At 45.7% G+C, this 16224-nt stretch overlaps 1 protein-coding gene across 4 annotated transcripts in view; it reads left to right on the top strand.

The window, feature by feature from the left end:
* Window positions 1-3018, top strand: part of HOMER2 (homer scaffold protein 2) — a 54866-nt gene extending 51848 nt beyond the window's left edge. For all 4 annotated transcript variants that reach the window (XM_058811444.1, XM_058811441.1, XM_058811443.1 and 1 more), the window contains one exon: window positions 669-3018. In XM_058811444.1, the coding sequence (XP_058667427.1) occupies window positions 669-857 (189 nt within the window). In that variant the 3' untranslated portion in view covers window positions 858-3018. The remainder of the gene's footprint in view (window positions 1-668) is intronic.
* Window positions 3019-16224: the final 13206 nt, after the last annotated feature.

Raw genomic sequence — 16224 nt, 5'->3', positions numbered from 1 at the left:
TCTCTGTTCAAACTTCAATGTTTCAAGGCAAGAGAAGTCCAGTTTGTAAAAACAAACTATGCTAATTACATGCAAAATGCACAGTGCCATTCCCAGCACAGGAGTGATGAAATAGCTCCACTGCAGACATTGGTTTGCCTGGGATCATGGAGCATCCATCTCCTGCTGTAATTCCAGGCTGTATCGGTAAAATCCAATCAATAAATAAGCCATCAGGCCAAGTAGAATTAAAAAAAAATACCAATAAATCCCAAAGTGCTGAATAAAGCAAATTTATTCCTCAGACAGTATTTCCTAAGTTTGTTTTTCAAGGTTAAACCACCGTAGATAATTCTGTATGTAATTGATGGCACAGTGTCTAATTCTGCCACTGTAGCAATGACACAAATGTATGCACAGTTCATGTTTAAATCCAGCTGAATTTGAAGATATCACCCAAATGACAAAGTCTGATGCAAAGCATCTTTTCCAGTTAATCTGTGTCCTTTCCTGCATGGGCTTTTAATCTGACACACTCCTGTCAGCTGCTCTCAGAGGTGCTTGTGTTAATCAGTTTACCAAGTTGGAGCAAACTCTCCCAGCCCAGCTGCCATTTGTTGCTTTAATTTATGAAATGCTGCTCATCCCTCTTCTCTATGATTCATCTCATTGTCTCTTTTGTCTTTAAGGCTGCTGAGAAAAAGAACAAAGATCTTGAAGAGAAAGTCAGAACGCTAAGGACAGAAGTCGAAGAGAACAAACACAGGCAGACCAACCTTAAAACTGAATTAAAGAATTTTTTAGACGTACTAGACGGGAAGATAGATGAATTACATGATTTCCGACAAGGACTGTCTAAACTTGGGGTTGACAATTAGATGGCAATAGATCTTTTTTGTAATCTAGGGTCTGGATGTTTGATGTTTTGTTGATCCCAAACGTGTGTTTTACAAAATATAACTAGAATGTTCCACTTGTTTGCATTGGTTTTGTACATAGAGGCTGAAAATTTGCTGTGGGGTTTTTTTTTGGTGGGTTTCTTTATTTTTGTTTGTTTATTTACCAAACCAATCATGCTGCTCACTGAATTCTGTTGACATTAGAATCTTTCTATATTGCTGCTCTGGCTTTGTGGGGTTGGGAACAGGTAGAGGGTTCTGTCTCAGGAATCTGGAACTAGATCTACCTTAAAATGAATATGCAGTTAGTTGTTGCAGGGAAATTTATATCTTTCTTAAGGGCTGTTGCAACCATAGAAACAGAAAAGAAGTCTTTTTCCTGTCTGGACTATCAGCACTCTTAGCAGAATTGACTTTATTCCGTGGTGGAGCAGAGAGATTAGCTGGAGCCCCTGCAGTTTGTAAAATGTGCCTGTGATGAGCTGCAGTCAGGAGAATCACTTCTCACAGATACCAGGATCTTTAGGGACCATGTCAATCAGGCCCAATTCAGCCAAAAAATCGCAGTGGATTTCAGATAACCTCTGATGGAGGTTTTGTGTGCTTGCCTGGACCCATAGAGCACAAAGTCAACAATGCAGAAATGAGTTCCAGCTCTTGAAGTCTCACCAGTCAGTGGGAACAGCTTCTCTTGCTTGGCAGCATCACCTCTCTCTGCCCTCCAGGTTTGAACCCATGTAGTTCCATCATTATGTGCATCTCTGAAAAATGCCCACCTAAGTCTGGGGACCAGGTATTTATTTTGAAAAGTGATATGTTCCTGGTTTGCACAAGACTCATGCCCTCTGCATGCAACTTGATTGTTGTTGATCTGCAGCAGTGAGGAAGGAGAAATGGATCTGAAAAGCATCATCAGGTCACTGGAAGGTGTTGCTCAGAAACAAATTTCTGCCCAAGAGACTGGCAGGGCAATGGCCATGGGAAATTAAAGTCCTTTCCTAGGATTTCTGCATTCTCTTGCAGTAGGGTAGGAATTAGTCACCAAGTTAGGTTGCACCAAAAAAACCCTCAACCCCAGAGGCAGAAATGCTCTTTTATTCTTGAACTGATTATTCAGCAGCTCTGAGAGTGTGTTGAGAAATTCAAGGCCATTCACCATGGCCTTCAGTGAGAAGGAAGTTCAGTTCATCACAGACAGGGATGTAAAAAGAGTGAGAGAGGAGAATCCAGCCCAAGCCTTGCTCTTTCCCCAAGGAATTCCTTCAGCTTCTTTCTCCATAACCTGTATTGAGAGTGTTTAATTAATTAATTCAGGAAAGTACTTCTGTGTACATGACATTGTAATTTGCTTGATTCAGACAACAGTTTGGCTAAGCACTGTTTTAGTGCTTGCCAGCAGGGACTGATATAAACTGGCCATGCTTTCCTTGGAATTTCAACGCTTTTTCCTTTTTTTGGCACATCTTGATTATTAAAGTGACCTTTAAAAGAAAGGTGGGTTGTAGATAAAACATGCATTGAATACTTTTTTGCAGATGAATGTATAATCCCCGAGGTGGACATAGGATCTGCAATTGTCCCTTGAATTTTCATTTCATCTCTTACTGTTACATTATTTTCATTGCCTGTTTTTTAGAATGGACTTTGAGTATTTTTGCTTTTACTCCTTTGAAACAATGGATGTAAAACTAGGACTTTTCATAACCATTATGACCATTTACATCTCTTTTTTAAAAATTGATTTAGGCTGTTGATATTTAAAAATAAAAATAAAAATCAGGTACATAGCATGTAGGCGTGTGAAAATTAGACTTTGCCAGCATGGAAGATTCAACAGTTGCATAATGTGGGGTTAGATCAGACTTCTCAAAATTGAAAATGACGTCAGCAAGTGTGTGGTTGTGCACAAGCAGTCTCCATTTTTAGTCTTTTTATTTGATAGAAAGTCAGATATACACCATAATTTAGCAGGCAGCTCATCCTGCTTCTCCTCTCCTCCCATGCTGCTTTTTGGTCTCTGCATCAGCTGGGAGCCACAGGATAACACAATTAAGAGCTGCAAGCAATACTGGCAGCCAGGGCCCTGCTCCTCCCCGTGGTTCATTGCTTTTGCACCAAGGACCCTGCCCTCTCTTCCCTTTCCTGCTGAGTGATCCTAGGGCTTCTCTGTTTGTTTTAACATAAACTGTTTTTAACATGATGCTGGGTAAAGGGATGCAAAAGACTCTGTGAAAAAATTACATGATCTGGTTTAATCCAGATCTTTGTTTTCCACTTTAGTCAGGTCTGTCTCAGATCCAGTTCATTAGGAATGTATTAAGCCACTCTTAAATTGCAAGAGAAGTGTTTCCATGGGATTGCATCGATTAAACAGATGGAGTTTGATGGTGGCACATTAAGCCAGTGCATAGCTGTGTCACAGGCAGTTATTTCTGGGTGCTTAGTGCCCACCAGAGGAGCAGTGGAGAGTCCTTAAAGAAATCCTGCCCTGTCTCTTCTGTCTGCCCCAGATGTGTGTATCACATATCTGCTCTTGCTCTGATGTTGGGTCCTTAGGGATGCCTGTAAACAGTTTTATGCTGTGGGAAATTCTGTCCTTCAAGCCTCCAAGGGCTTGTTTTAATTGCTTTCTTTCTTTTTCCTTCCCAACAGCAGTAAGGTGAGAGCTACTATGTATAATCACTTAAACTCCCCAAAACTCCATCTCTCTTAAGCTTTCCATCTCCTTCCTTGGATTTTTCCTCTTCAAGAGAAAAAAAAAAAGAATGGCAGTGCATGCTCTCAGGAGTGTTTGGGCACCAGCTGCAGCTGCCCTCTCTGGCCTGTCCCTGTCCCTGTCCCCAGCCAGGGCACCGATGGTGTCGCACACTGCGTTTTCCTTGGCGCTGTCTGGTGGCCCAGCACTAACCCCTGTGCCAAACTGGGAGCCTCCCACTGCTCCTCTGGGGCTCCTCCCAGCACTGAAATGCCTCCTGTGTGCTGATGGGAGCCCCAGGGCAGCCAGCCTTCCCCCACCAAAATGCACACACCATGCTGTGGATGCACTGACCCTCCTGTTGTGCACAGCTGGAATTTCACCTGTCCTATGGGCACCCTGAGTTCAGGGGGCAGACACCTGCTTAGGGATGGCCCTAAACACTGCCAGGGCCAAGAAATACTCGTCCCTGTCCAAGAGAGGATCTGCAGAGCTTGGTTTTACTTGTTACACAGTGCTGGGCTAGTCCTGGTCTCCCTGTGCCTGTCAGCAATGCCTTGGTTAGCGCTCTGCTCCCACCCAGCCTGAGCGCATTTACAATTTACAGGGGGCTGTGCCTCACCTTGGTGACCATGAGTTCCCTTTCCGAGTTCCCTTTCTGGACACAGGTTTCTCCCTCTGAGTGGTTTTTATGGCAGGATCTCTCCTACCTCACTTATGGTCTTTCCTTGACAAAGGACATGAGCTTGGCACTTCCAGCTGGGTTTCTGTCAGCTGCACCCCAGGGTCCTGCCACACTCCATCCTGCCTGCCTGGCATCTCAACCTGGTTGTTCCAACAGGAAAAATCTGTCCTGGCCTCCTGTGGCACCAGGACAGAGTGTGACTTGCTGACCTCTGGGTGAGATGCTTCTTTGAGGTGGTGTTAGAGCTGCTGAATAATGCCAGGGTTTGAGGGGTTTTGACAAAATGAGAAATGAACAGGTGTACCCTGTGTTACATAAAAGCAAAAGTGACATAAAAAATAGAGTTATTTTTAAGGGGAAAGAATATTCCATTAGATATATTATGTCACTTTTTGGAAAAAGACCTTAGTCTCATATTAGGAATAAATTATTTCAAAATGAAAAAATGGAAATTTGTTGCACAGCTCAGAATAAAGAAGATTAACCTTTTTGGGATTTTATTTCTTGGCTGAATATTTCTTTGCCAATTCTGACTCAACTTCACAAGTAGTTCTGTTTGGCCTAGAAGTGCATTTTCAGCAAATGCAGCACTTTGCAGTGCTCTGTCTACATTGGTGTCTCCTTTACTAAGTGAGCTCACTGGAAGAAAACTGTATTTTCTTTAAGAAATTCAACACCACCTGTCCTTTTCTGTATCCAAGCATTCAAAAGATGTACTTTCTAAAAACAGCTTTACACTGGGTTCATCTGTGGCCAGACAACAAATATTATTTAGACAATATCCTTTTTTCTGGACAAATACCTGATTTGGCTTTTATGTGAGCAATTTAGGGAGAACAATTTTTTAAAGCTGCTCATTGGATTAAGGTGAGCAGGAGGGATTTCTGCTGTCCCTGCCCTGCCATTGTGTTACAAGGGTACCAGCCAAGGCACTCGTGGTGCTCCCCTGCCCTGGCCAGTGGCTGCCCAGTGGCTTGTTGGGCACAAGGAACACTGGCAGCAGGGCACAAATTGTCCAGAGATTTCTGTTCTCTGTGCTGTTTATTATTTTTTTCCCAAGTCTTCGTTTCTCTTCCTTATTAATTTTTTGCTGCCTTTGGCTGCGCCATAAGTGACAGAAGGAAAATTCCCTGCTACTGTCACCACCTTGCAGTGGTGGGAGTTTCTCAGCTCTTCCTTAGGCTCTTCCAAAGAGTTATCTTGGCAAAACTCTTCAAAGCATCAGTGGTTTATAGGGAATATAGTGCTGTCTTCCTGAGCCTCTGGATTAACAGAGATAAAACCCTTGTCAGGGTGAAATGCCTCCCTCAGGTCAGTGTGTGCCCAGGACTAAGTCTGAAGGGAAAGGGTATAAGGGGAGGCAGCAGCAGCAGCAATTTTTTTTTTGCTATTATTTCAGCAGAGATTTCAGTGAAAGATGTGCTCTGCCCACGAGCTCTGGATGGCCACACTGATCCACCACCCCCCTGCCTTTGTCCAGGCAGTTCCAGGCTTGTCAGGCCCGTAAATATCAGAATTTACAGCATATCACATGGGGGGTAGCTGTGTGCAGGGGCAGCACAGCTGGGAGAGCAGTGCAGTCTGGTTATGGTCAGACACTTCCAGCCAAAAACAGGAGAAGCTGTTCCTGTCCCACAGGGCTCAGCAGGAGCAGGGACCTTGCAGAAGGGCAGGAACAGCTTTTGGGGGCTGAGGGGCAGCAAGGAGCCCCAGGCTGGGCTGGCAGGCTCTGGTTGTGGGCATAATTTAGCAAAAACCAGAAAGCTACCCTAAAGTAATTTTTCTTTCCATGGATGGTGCTCAGCAAGCACCTGTGTGTCAGGCAAAGCCATCCACAGCCACAAGGTGAATCAGACACAGCCAGAGAGCCCCAGCTGCCCCTCAGCCTGGCCAGGGATGCTGTGCCATGCCCAGGAGCTCAGCAGGGCTTTAGGCTCACTGTCGGAATGTAAACCTGACGTGATGTTTGCACATCTTAAACGCCATGCTCTGCAGCAAATGATAAGTGAAACAGAGTCAGGAGATGAGTGATAAATGTGATGAAGGTGCTTCCCAAGGAGGGCTCTCCTGCAGGCTGTGGGCAGAGCTGGTCCTGGCCAGGAGGGCTTTGCTTGCATCCCTGGGGATGTTGCATGTCCAGCCTTTGATTTTCTACCGTGTTTTATGTTAGCTCTTCTTCTTTTTTCTTCTTGTTTTTTTCTTTTTTTTTTTTTTTTTTAAGCAAGTAGCCTGAACATACATACAATCTTCAGATGAAGGTGCCTATACTTCCAAAAATTTTATATGCACATTTTGAAAATTAGTTAATTTAGTTACGTAATAATAATGGTACATACAAGAAAGGCACTTGAGAAAAAATTGTCTGCTATTGTATTTTTGTTTGGGTTGGGTTTGTTTTTTTAACACTGGTCAGCAATAATTATTTTAGCCATATACTAGCTGAAAAGACTGATAAGCAAGATTTGTGAACTAAGCTTCTAAGTTTGCAGGATTTTGATTAACCTGGGTATGTGATGAGGAAGCTATGCTCAGTAAAAAAGTATTTTGCAGCATTTAGATGTTTTCATTTAATTGCCTAATAGTGATCATGAACATAATATTCTATAAATCTCATCATGAATGACAAACAAATCACATCGTTTTTAACATGAATATATCCCTTGTAGTTGAAAGTTCTGAGAGTGTACTAGTGTGGTCTGCTATACCAAAATATTTAGGTTATTATGAGGTTTTAGTACTAAAGATAAACATACACCCTGTTTTTACTGTTTCAAGTAAAGTTGAATGACAATTTGTTGATATACAACTGTGGGAAAACACTGCAGTGCTCTAAATGTATATTTTTATTTGGGTTTATTATATTTAGTATATGTTTCAATGAAAACTGAAGTGTTTACTACAGTTGGATCATTGTAAAAACATCTCTTACCTCATTTTGTCTGCTGTAAAAAAGTACTATCCTCTTTTTTTTTCTTTTTTCAAATTGACCGTAGACAGTCAATGTTAATATTTAGACTCCTAGTAGCAGTAAATGCTGGGTTTTATATCTATAAAATGAAAACTTGATTTTTTTCTTTATGAACTTATTATATAACTTTGTGATTTTTATCTGATTTTATTGTAACATAAAGTTGTTTTATGTAAAAATATATAGTTTAAGTAAAATCTCCTGTCTCACTGTCTTCATTGACTTCAGAAAATTAATATCTTTGAGGCTGCAAGTCTGGACTCAATAGAATGCTGTCCTTTGATCAGAAGAATGTGATTTTGGTCTGTATGTGTGGTATCAAGACTTGGAAATTTCAAGAACTCTTTTTCAAGTGGTGGAGCTTTAAAATGTTTGTCTTGCTTCACTTTGTCCATTAGCCCAGTCAGAGGGGATGCAGGATCAGTGGTACTTACATGACTGGAAAAGTAGAATTTATAAATATTTGGAGATGAAATTTTGGACTTATTGAGTGCTGAGAGAGGCCTGTTGTCAGGAAGAGGCTTTTTGTTGCCCTGTTTGGGGTATGGTCAGGGCTGAAAACCCTCCTGTGATTTCTGTAAGTGATGCACCTTCTCCTGGTGGCAGCTGAAGCTGGTGTTGTCCCTGGAGGAGTCACCTGGGACTCAGGATGAGCCTCTGTGTTGGAAGGAGATGTTTGGGCAGCTCAGCAGCACAGGGCAGTTATGGGAGCCCTGGGGTGAGGCTGCTCTGTCACAGACACATTTGATGAAAAACCCTTTCCTTAGGATTTTTTTCTCCTGAGAAGCTGAGAGGCCTCAGGAACAAAATGTAAACATTGGTTACCTGCTACTGTGGAATGCAACAGGTGCATCTGTGATTGGTCTCATGTGGTTGTTTCTAATTAATGACTGTCTCAGTCAGTCACAAGCCTTTGTTATCATTCCTTTTCTATTCTTAGCCAGCCTTCTGATGAAATCCTTTCTTCTATTCTTTTAGTATAGTTTTAATATAATATATATCTTAAAATAATAAAGCCCTCTGAAACATGGAGTCTCCTCCCTCATCCTACGACCCCCGTGAACAACATCAGAGCTGCTCCCCAAAGCTGCAGCCCAGGGGCACCTGGAAGGGAGCAGGATATTCCTGGAGGGAGCAGCACATCCCTGGAAGGGAGCAGCACATCCCTGGAGGGAGCATGACATCCCTGGAAGGGAGCAGGACATCCCTGAAGGGAGCAGCACATCCCTGGAAGGGAGCAGGATATCCCTGGAAGGGAGCAGGACATCCCTGAAGGGAGCAGGATATCCCTGGAGGGAGCAGCACATCCCTGAAGGGAGCAGGATATCCCTGGAGGGAGCAGGACATCCCTGAAGGGAGCAGGACATCCCTGGAAGGGAGCAGGACATCCCTGGAAGGGAGCAGGACATCCCTGAAGGGAGCAGGATATCCCTGAAGGGAGCAGCACATCCCTGGAAGGGAGCAGCACATCCCTGGAAGGGAGCAGGACATCCCTGAAGGGAGCAGCACATCCCTGAAGGGAGCAGCACATCCCTGAAGGGAGCAGCACATCCCTGGAAGGGAGCAGCACATCCCTGAAGGGAGCAGCACATCCCTGGAAGGGAGCAGCACATCCCTGAAGGGAGCAGCACATCCCTGGAAGGGAGCAGCACATCCCTGGAAGGGAGCAGCACATCCCTGAAGGGAGCAGCACATCCCTGGAAGGGAGCAGCACATCCCTGGAAGGGAGCAGCACATCCCTGGAGGGAGCAGCACTGTGCTCAGCACAGACAGTAAATACACCCTGCTGCTGGACACTGATCACACAGCAGCAGGGCTTCTGTCCCTGCACCAGGCCAGGCTTCGCCAAAGGAAATAAGAGGTTTGAGGACTGTAAAATGGCTGTGGCTCATTTTCCCTCTGTTACTCTGGGCTACAAGGCTGCAAATGTCAGCTTTGGGGTGAGCAAGGAACTCATCTGCCCTTGACCTTTAGTCAGAGCTTTGCTACGAGGAGCCATCAATAGTTCTGACGAGCTGTACAGCAAATTCTTGCAGTCTCTGAATAATCAGGGTCTACAAATCAGTAGCTACAAAAGTATCACAGTAAAATGCAAGTAACAGTCTCTAATTCTGAGCAAAAACCACCTCCATTTATCTATTTGGATCTGCATAATTATGAGTGTTAGTACAACAGAAGTATCTGTGAGTACATCCCATCACTACAATTATCAGAAGCCAGCCCCATTCCATCCCTAGCAAGCTGGTGGTCCCACAGTGGGCATTGCCACTCCTCCATGTGGGCACTGGGCTGGGCACAGAGGCACCTGTGTGGTGCAGCCACACCTGGCACTCCTGTATCCTGTCTGCCTCATTAGGCCCAGGGTACATTTTTAGCATCAGAAAGTCTCTGCTTTGTGTGAAGGGCTGCTCCTTGCCAGCTGCTCATGGTGCAGGTGACCAGGGTTCCAAAAGGAACAGCCTGCTCTGGGATCTGGGGTGAATGTTGCTGCCAGCAGCAATATCTGCTGCTGCTGTCTGTGAACCTTTAATTTTCACATTTGACTGGATTCCTGTCAGAAAGCTCAGGAGCCGCCTCAATGGACTGTGTCCTTCTACATTCAGACATTAAAAAGTGTTTTACCTGACTCTGGGCTGCTGAGCTGTGATGTGCCACCTCGGGAGGTCTGGTGGAAACATGAGGTGAACTTTAAAATCAAATGTTTGTCTCTAAATGAATGAACTACCCTTTAATATGTACTCCTTTTGGACACTTTGAATTCCTTCAACAGCATAGGAAAAGATAGGCCATCATTTCCTTCCTTTTGGAGGAAAACCCCCAGCATGGCACCATGGGGGAGGCCTGTACAAAGATGGCACAGGATGAGATCCCTGAGCAGGAGCAGGCTTGCTCTCTCCATAACACATGCAGATGGTGACTAGGTTGAACTTACATAAAATTCAACATTATTCAGTCCCACACACCTTTAATTTCCCATGCTTTTCATCTAAAGGCATGTCTGCACCAACAAGGGAAGAAAGGAAGATATGTTAATTATATATTATTAGCTGTCTCCCCACTTCCTAGAAGACTTGAGCATTTTTTCAAATTCACTGCATAAATTTTCTTTTTTTTCTTTTTACTCCTGAAAAGTAGCCAAAATCTTGTATAAACTTTTAATTATTTACAACATTAAATATCCTTTACATAATCAGCATTGCCAACCAGAGCAGAAGAGCAGCATCAGTGAGACTAATACATAATGGGCTGTTCTCCTGACAACAACTGAAATGTTAATGTTAGATACAAAAATGTGTCAGGAGCAGCTGAAAAAGCAGAGACAGGTGATGGCAGGAGCCAGGCCTGCCCTGCAGTGGTGGTGCAGCCCTGCTCCAGCCACCCAACCCACTGGAGCAAAGTCCAACCATCCTTCAAAAACAGAAAAAAAATGCCCTGCCAGGTGCACTGCCAGGTTTGATTTCAGTGAGCAAGGCTAAAAATGGCCATGCAAGGCAGCTCTGAGAGGCTGTGCCAGAGCCTGCCACACGCTGCTCCACTTTGTCACTGACAATGTCAGGGCAGCGCTGCCATGGGGCTGCTCAGGATGGGCAGAGCTGAGACCTGGTGGGTTTTAGAAGCAGAGCCAACCTTTGCAAGGCAAACATTCCCATCCCCTTGCAATAATGCATTGCTAGGGACACGTAACAGATCCCTGCAGCGAGTGCTGCTCAGCCCTGACCTCTGCCTCTGAATCTTTCAGACAGATCGTCGCGCTACGAAATCCCCTTTGGGTCTCAAAACTTTTCCTGAACACTGAACATATTTCAGTAACTTCAGAAATGTTAGATCATCTCAGAAGCACTGTCTGCAATGAAATGATCTCTAGAAAAAAACTGCATGTTGAAAATCAGAGATTTTTGTGAGTCGGCATGAGGCCCAGCTTCTGCTTTTGAGGCTGCATTCCAGTGTTACTGGCACAGCAGCAAGACTCATCTTACTGAATCAATCATGCTCTAGCACAGCTTTGGAGACCACTATTCTCCACCACAAAATGGATCTCTGTATAAATACCAGCCCTCCTGGTAGCAGTGGCTGTAGCCAGGACCCCAGAGCTAAATGCCATGCAGCTTTCCAGGACCACACTTCCATATCCATGGCTGGATGCCGTGGAGTGAGGGTTTAAAAACCCTGAACAACATTCCTTGACAACGGTTTGCATTTAATTAATCAAGTTTATGAGCAGATCCATCCGTTGGCACACGAAGCACATTTGAATTGAGTATTTTTGTTTTCCTTTTGTGTCCTCTCCATTCATTAGTACTGGCAGTCTATGAAAAAGAAATCTTTGGCTGCTGTAATCAAGAGAGATTGAGCTCTTGTTTTTCTCCTGACTTTTCATCATTGAATATGATTTGTGGCATATGCCCTGGATTGTGCTTAATGTATGCTGGCTGGAGGGAATTCAGACATTTTGGGAATTATAAATAATAGCAGCACTGGCAACCGTTTTGTATTATCATGTCACACTGAAAATGTATCAGCTTTCAAAGCTATTTACATTTAGTCTTTTGCCACTTATTTCGTTGCTACCGTTAGCCGTGGCTTTAATTTTTCTCTGGATGCAGGTTGGTACTGTTCATTAGCCTGAAGATGAATGCTGCAAAACAGGATGCTGGAGTTCCCTGAAGAACAGAGACCTTTCCAATCCTGCTCATCTATAGCAGTGTCGGGTGCATTTATAAAGATAATCCTGAAACCTGAGCAATTGCAGTGATTCACGAATCACTGCCTAGCGCTGTGCAGGTCCCATGGTCACCGGCACAGTCATTCCAGTGGGTGGGGAACGGCTTTGGGACAGGGATGGGGGACAGAGGAACGATGTGTAAAAGCCAGGAGGGAAGGGCAGCTCTGGCGTCTGCACAGATCCCGGCTCACACGGGCAGGGAGCTGCTCGGGCAGAGGAGAGAGGAGGCACTGCCGGCTGCTCACCCGTGTGCCCGCACAGCCCTAAACAGCCCTGCACACCCGAGCACAGCCCGCACACCCCTGCCCACACCTAAACACCCCGGCACGGCCCTACACGGCCCCGCACATCCCCAAACAACCCCGCACACCCTTCCATTCCAGCCGAACAGGCTCGGGAGGAGGGGATGGCACGAGGGGGGGTGGCACAGGGATGAGGGGATGGCATAGGGAGAAGGGACTGGCACAGGGATGGGAAGATGGCACAGGGAATGGGAGGGATGGCACAGGGAAGATGGCACAGGGAGGGAAAGGATGGCACAGGGAGAAGGGACTGGCACAGGGATGGGAGGATGGCACAGGGATGGGAGGGATGGCACAGGGAATGGGAGGGATGGCACAGGGAATGGGAGGGATGGCACAGGGATGGGAAGGTGGCACAGGGAAGGGAGGGATGGCACAGAGCTCTCCCGTAGGCCGGCAGCGCAGGCACTGGATCCTGTCTCGCTGTCACCCCTGCTCGCAGGAAGGGGCTGTGGGCAGGGCAATGACTCACCCGCCGATGAATGAGCGATCCCAGCTTGTCCCCAGGGGCGGGACAGACTCATTTCCTCACCCCCGTGTCTGCCGTGCCCACTGCCACGGAGCCCAGACACACGGAAACCCAGACACACGGAAACCAACCACGCTGCTGAGCTGGAGCTGGAGCTGGCAGCCTCTCCACTCCTTCTGGGTGAGAAGAGGATGGGAACCAGGGCTGGAGCACAGAAACTCCTTCGCAAGGCTCTGCAAAGACACCCGTGGGATGATGTTTAGACTGTTGCCTTGGGATAGAAGGGAGCTGCAAATCTGTGACACTGAGAGTGATTAACTGATGCTCAAGTGAGGGGAGCCACAGTTTCCAGGAGGACGTGGAGGTTCTCTCCCAGCCTGGCCACCCAGCCTGCTCATTTTGAGTGTGCTGTGGGTCCTTTTTGCCAGGAGGTCCTTGCTCAGGACTGGCCCCAAGCCACAGCCCCTGAACATGACCACCTGGGAGGATGCTGTCCCCCCCATCCTTGGCACTTTAACGGGGATTTGGGACAGCAGGGGGATCTAGTGGAAAATGAACAAACATAATTTTGCTAAATATGTACTTTATGTATGAGTTTGTGGCTCAACCTTACTGCAAGAGCAAAGGCCTGCTAAAGATGGCTTGTTTTACAAAGCATTTTCACAAGTAGCTGAGCTGTTAATGTCACTGTTACCTGAGCAGATTTAATTGTGTTGCTTCTTGCTCTCAGCTTAGCGTGACATGCTGAGAATGAAAATCACATACCTTTTTGCCAGGAAAAAAATGCCATGTTCTGGAGCAGCTTTGAGTGTTTCCCCCAGGGATACATTCACATATTGTTCTGAGCAGTTTTTGCTGCCAAGGTTTGCTGTGGCATTTATTAAAAAATGCTTTCAATACCATTCACCTTTTATCACCACCATGGGTTTAGCTGAAATGATGTGTCCCTCTCTCCTACCAATATCACGTTGTTATTATTTCATGTAGTGCACAGATGTGCTCTTGGATGCAAATACAGCTTTTGGAATTAAATCCATGCTTTTTGAGTGAGGGCATGCATAGCCCTAAGTCCCATTTTTCTCCAAAGGGTGCACACTCTTATCTTCCAACCATTTCCCAGAGGAGAAGAGTGAAAAGAGAAGCAGAGACTGAAAACAGAAGCATTTCCCAGCTTTTTGTTAGTTCTAGTCAATGTCTTCATACTCATCCTCTTTGTTCTCCTTTCTCCTGGTGTACACGTCCATCTTTTTTATTTTAAGGGACAAAAGAAGGAATTGATTGAAGGATGGATCATGGGTGCCCTGAAAACCTTCACCACTTCAAGCCCTTCTATTCAGTTGTTCCATGGTCCCCACAGTCCCACAGCTCCACAATGTGACACTTGCTCAAGCCCCTTCAAGTCTGGGACACTTCAAAGTGTTCACACTCAGATTTAATTTGCTTGATTCAGTACCATTTTGCAGGAAAAAAAAAAAGGCCAATATTCAGCTTATGGACCAGCCCTGTGCACTGAGCTGGAGGGCTTGTTTTGGAGAAGCTTCATAAATCCCAAAAAGCAGCATGTGGACAGAAATGGTGACAAACCCAAGGCTGCACTGACACCACCTGCTATGACCACAGTGCCCAGCACTGCTGCCACAACACTTCTCTTGCTGTGATCAAAGCACTGGTGTTTCAAAGAGAAGTTCTTTTAGCCAGACTAAATAGCTTTTTGAATACATTAGCTTTAAACCTCTGTAAAAATACTGGCAGCTGCTGTGTGGACTGCCCTCATCATAGTTAGAAAGATCACAAGCCACAGTGATACTGATTTGTAGAAACTGATCTCTTTACCTCCTGACTGGGATTTCCAGCAAATTTGTGCATCATTAACTCTTTAAAACCAGACAACTGTATTTTTTCTGTTTAAAGAAATCAATGTCTGCAGATGGACAAATAGGGCATACTGTTCCCACCAAGGGATTCACTTATCAGCCCAGAGTGAGGTAGTTTGAGAAAGGTATTTAATGTCAAAAAGATGTCCCAGCATTTTTCCAGGTTAATATTAAACCGGTCTGGTAGAGCTGGTTATCACAGACCCAACCCATCAGTCCAGTTTCTCCTCTTCTGTCCATCAGCCCTTGCACTTTGCTGTCACCAGCAGAGTCAGCATGGCACCAGCAGCTGCACCAAACAGAGGTGAGAAGGCATCTGCTGATGCCTGAGTTCAAATCCAGATTAATTAATCCTCTCTCCTTTAGCACTTCCAGGTGGTTTTCTTGAGTCCCCACCTACCCATGGCACTGGGGCTATTTCTTACCCACCCTCCCCTCCACAGCCCACTGTGGTCATGGTCACACAGAGACAGAAGGAAAATCTGAGGGCAGCTTAGAAAGGTTTTTTGCATGTCCTTATATTTGGACATTTCTCAGAAAACAAGCAGTGGCTTCCCCTGCAGAGCAAACTGAGCCTCCAGGCAGCAGGACACTGAGCTCACTGGGCATGGGCTGCAAACCTCTCCCTGCCACAGCAACACCAGCAGAACCCTGGGGTGTTTGTCTGACCTTAGAAAGACTTCCAGTGACAGAAACCACCTTTCCAGGCAACCTGTCCCTGCACCTCTCTGCTCTCATTGTTTGTTAGAAAGGTTTTCCTACCATTACCCTGAATCATTTCAGCTGTAATTTAAGCCCCTTATCTCCCAGTGAACACGCAGAACAAATTACTTCCCTCCTCTTTGCAGCTGCTTCTTATGTATTTGAAAACTGCTCTCCCACCTTTTTCTCTTTAGGCTAATGCCAGTGCTTCTGTTGTTTACCTTGGCTGTGCTTCTGACATCCAGGAGAATTGGTGGTGCAGCAGCTACTCTGCTGAGTAGGATCCATTAAATCTTGGTGGTGAAGCAGGCAGTGAGGATTACTTGATAGAGCTGAAATCTTCTACACCAACCAGAAAATTGCAGCAGCCCATTTTCCACAGAGCAGACTGCCTGGCTGTCCAGCAAATAAAACAGGCTTCAGAAAACATGTGGGTTCAGCAGCTTCTGAGTGGATTTTCAAGAATATTTTTCAGCCTGGGACGTAGAGCTGTGTTGGACACGAGATCAGACCCAGATGAGTTTCAGACATGGTTACAAAAGAAACTCTTAAGCAGAAGAAATCACTGTCCAGTGGTGCTGATCCTCAGATGGCCTCTCCTGAGTGAAAGTGCTGCTGTTAAACACACAAAAGCTGCAAGATTTGATGGAGAAATTGCAACTCACTTAATTCTCTGCATTAACTGTGTGCAGCTTCCCAGGAATGCAACAACAGTGAATCAGTGAAGGGCTCTGTGCTGTTGGCAGGAGGCAGCAGCCAGGGGGAGGCAGCCGAGCCCCGGCACCCTTCACGCAGCTTTAAATAACTGCCCACAAAGGGCACGGCTGGGACAGCTCTCAGCTTCAGCCCCAGCACCACCCCTGGGCTGAGCACCCCCTCTGCCCAGGGTACCCTTGGGGAAGAAATCTTTGCTTTCACAGGATGATTG

The sequence above is a fragment of the Ammospiza caudacuta genome, chromosome 10, assembly GCF_027887145.1.
Source record: "Ammospiza caudacuta isolate bAmmCau1 chromosome 10, bAmmCau1.pri, whole genome shotgun sequence".
NCBI classification, from domain to species: Eukaryota; Metazoa; Chordata; class Aves; order Passeriformes; family Passerellidae; genus Ammospiza; species Ammospiza caudacuta.
The sequence above is the reverse complement of the archived record's forward strand: the minus strand, read 5'-3'. Positions and strand labels throughout refer to the sequence as shown.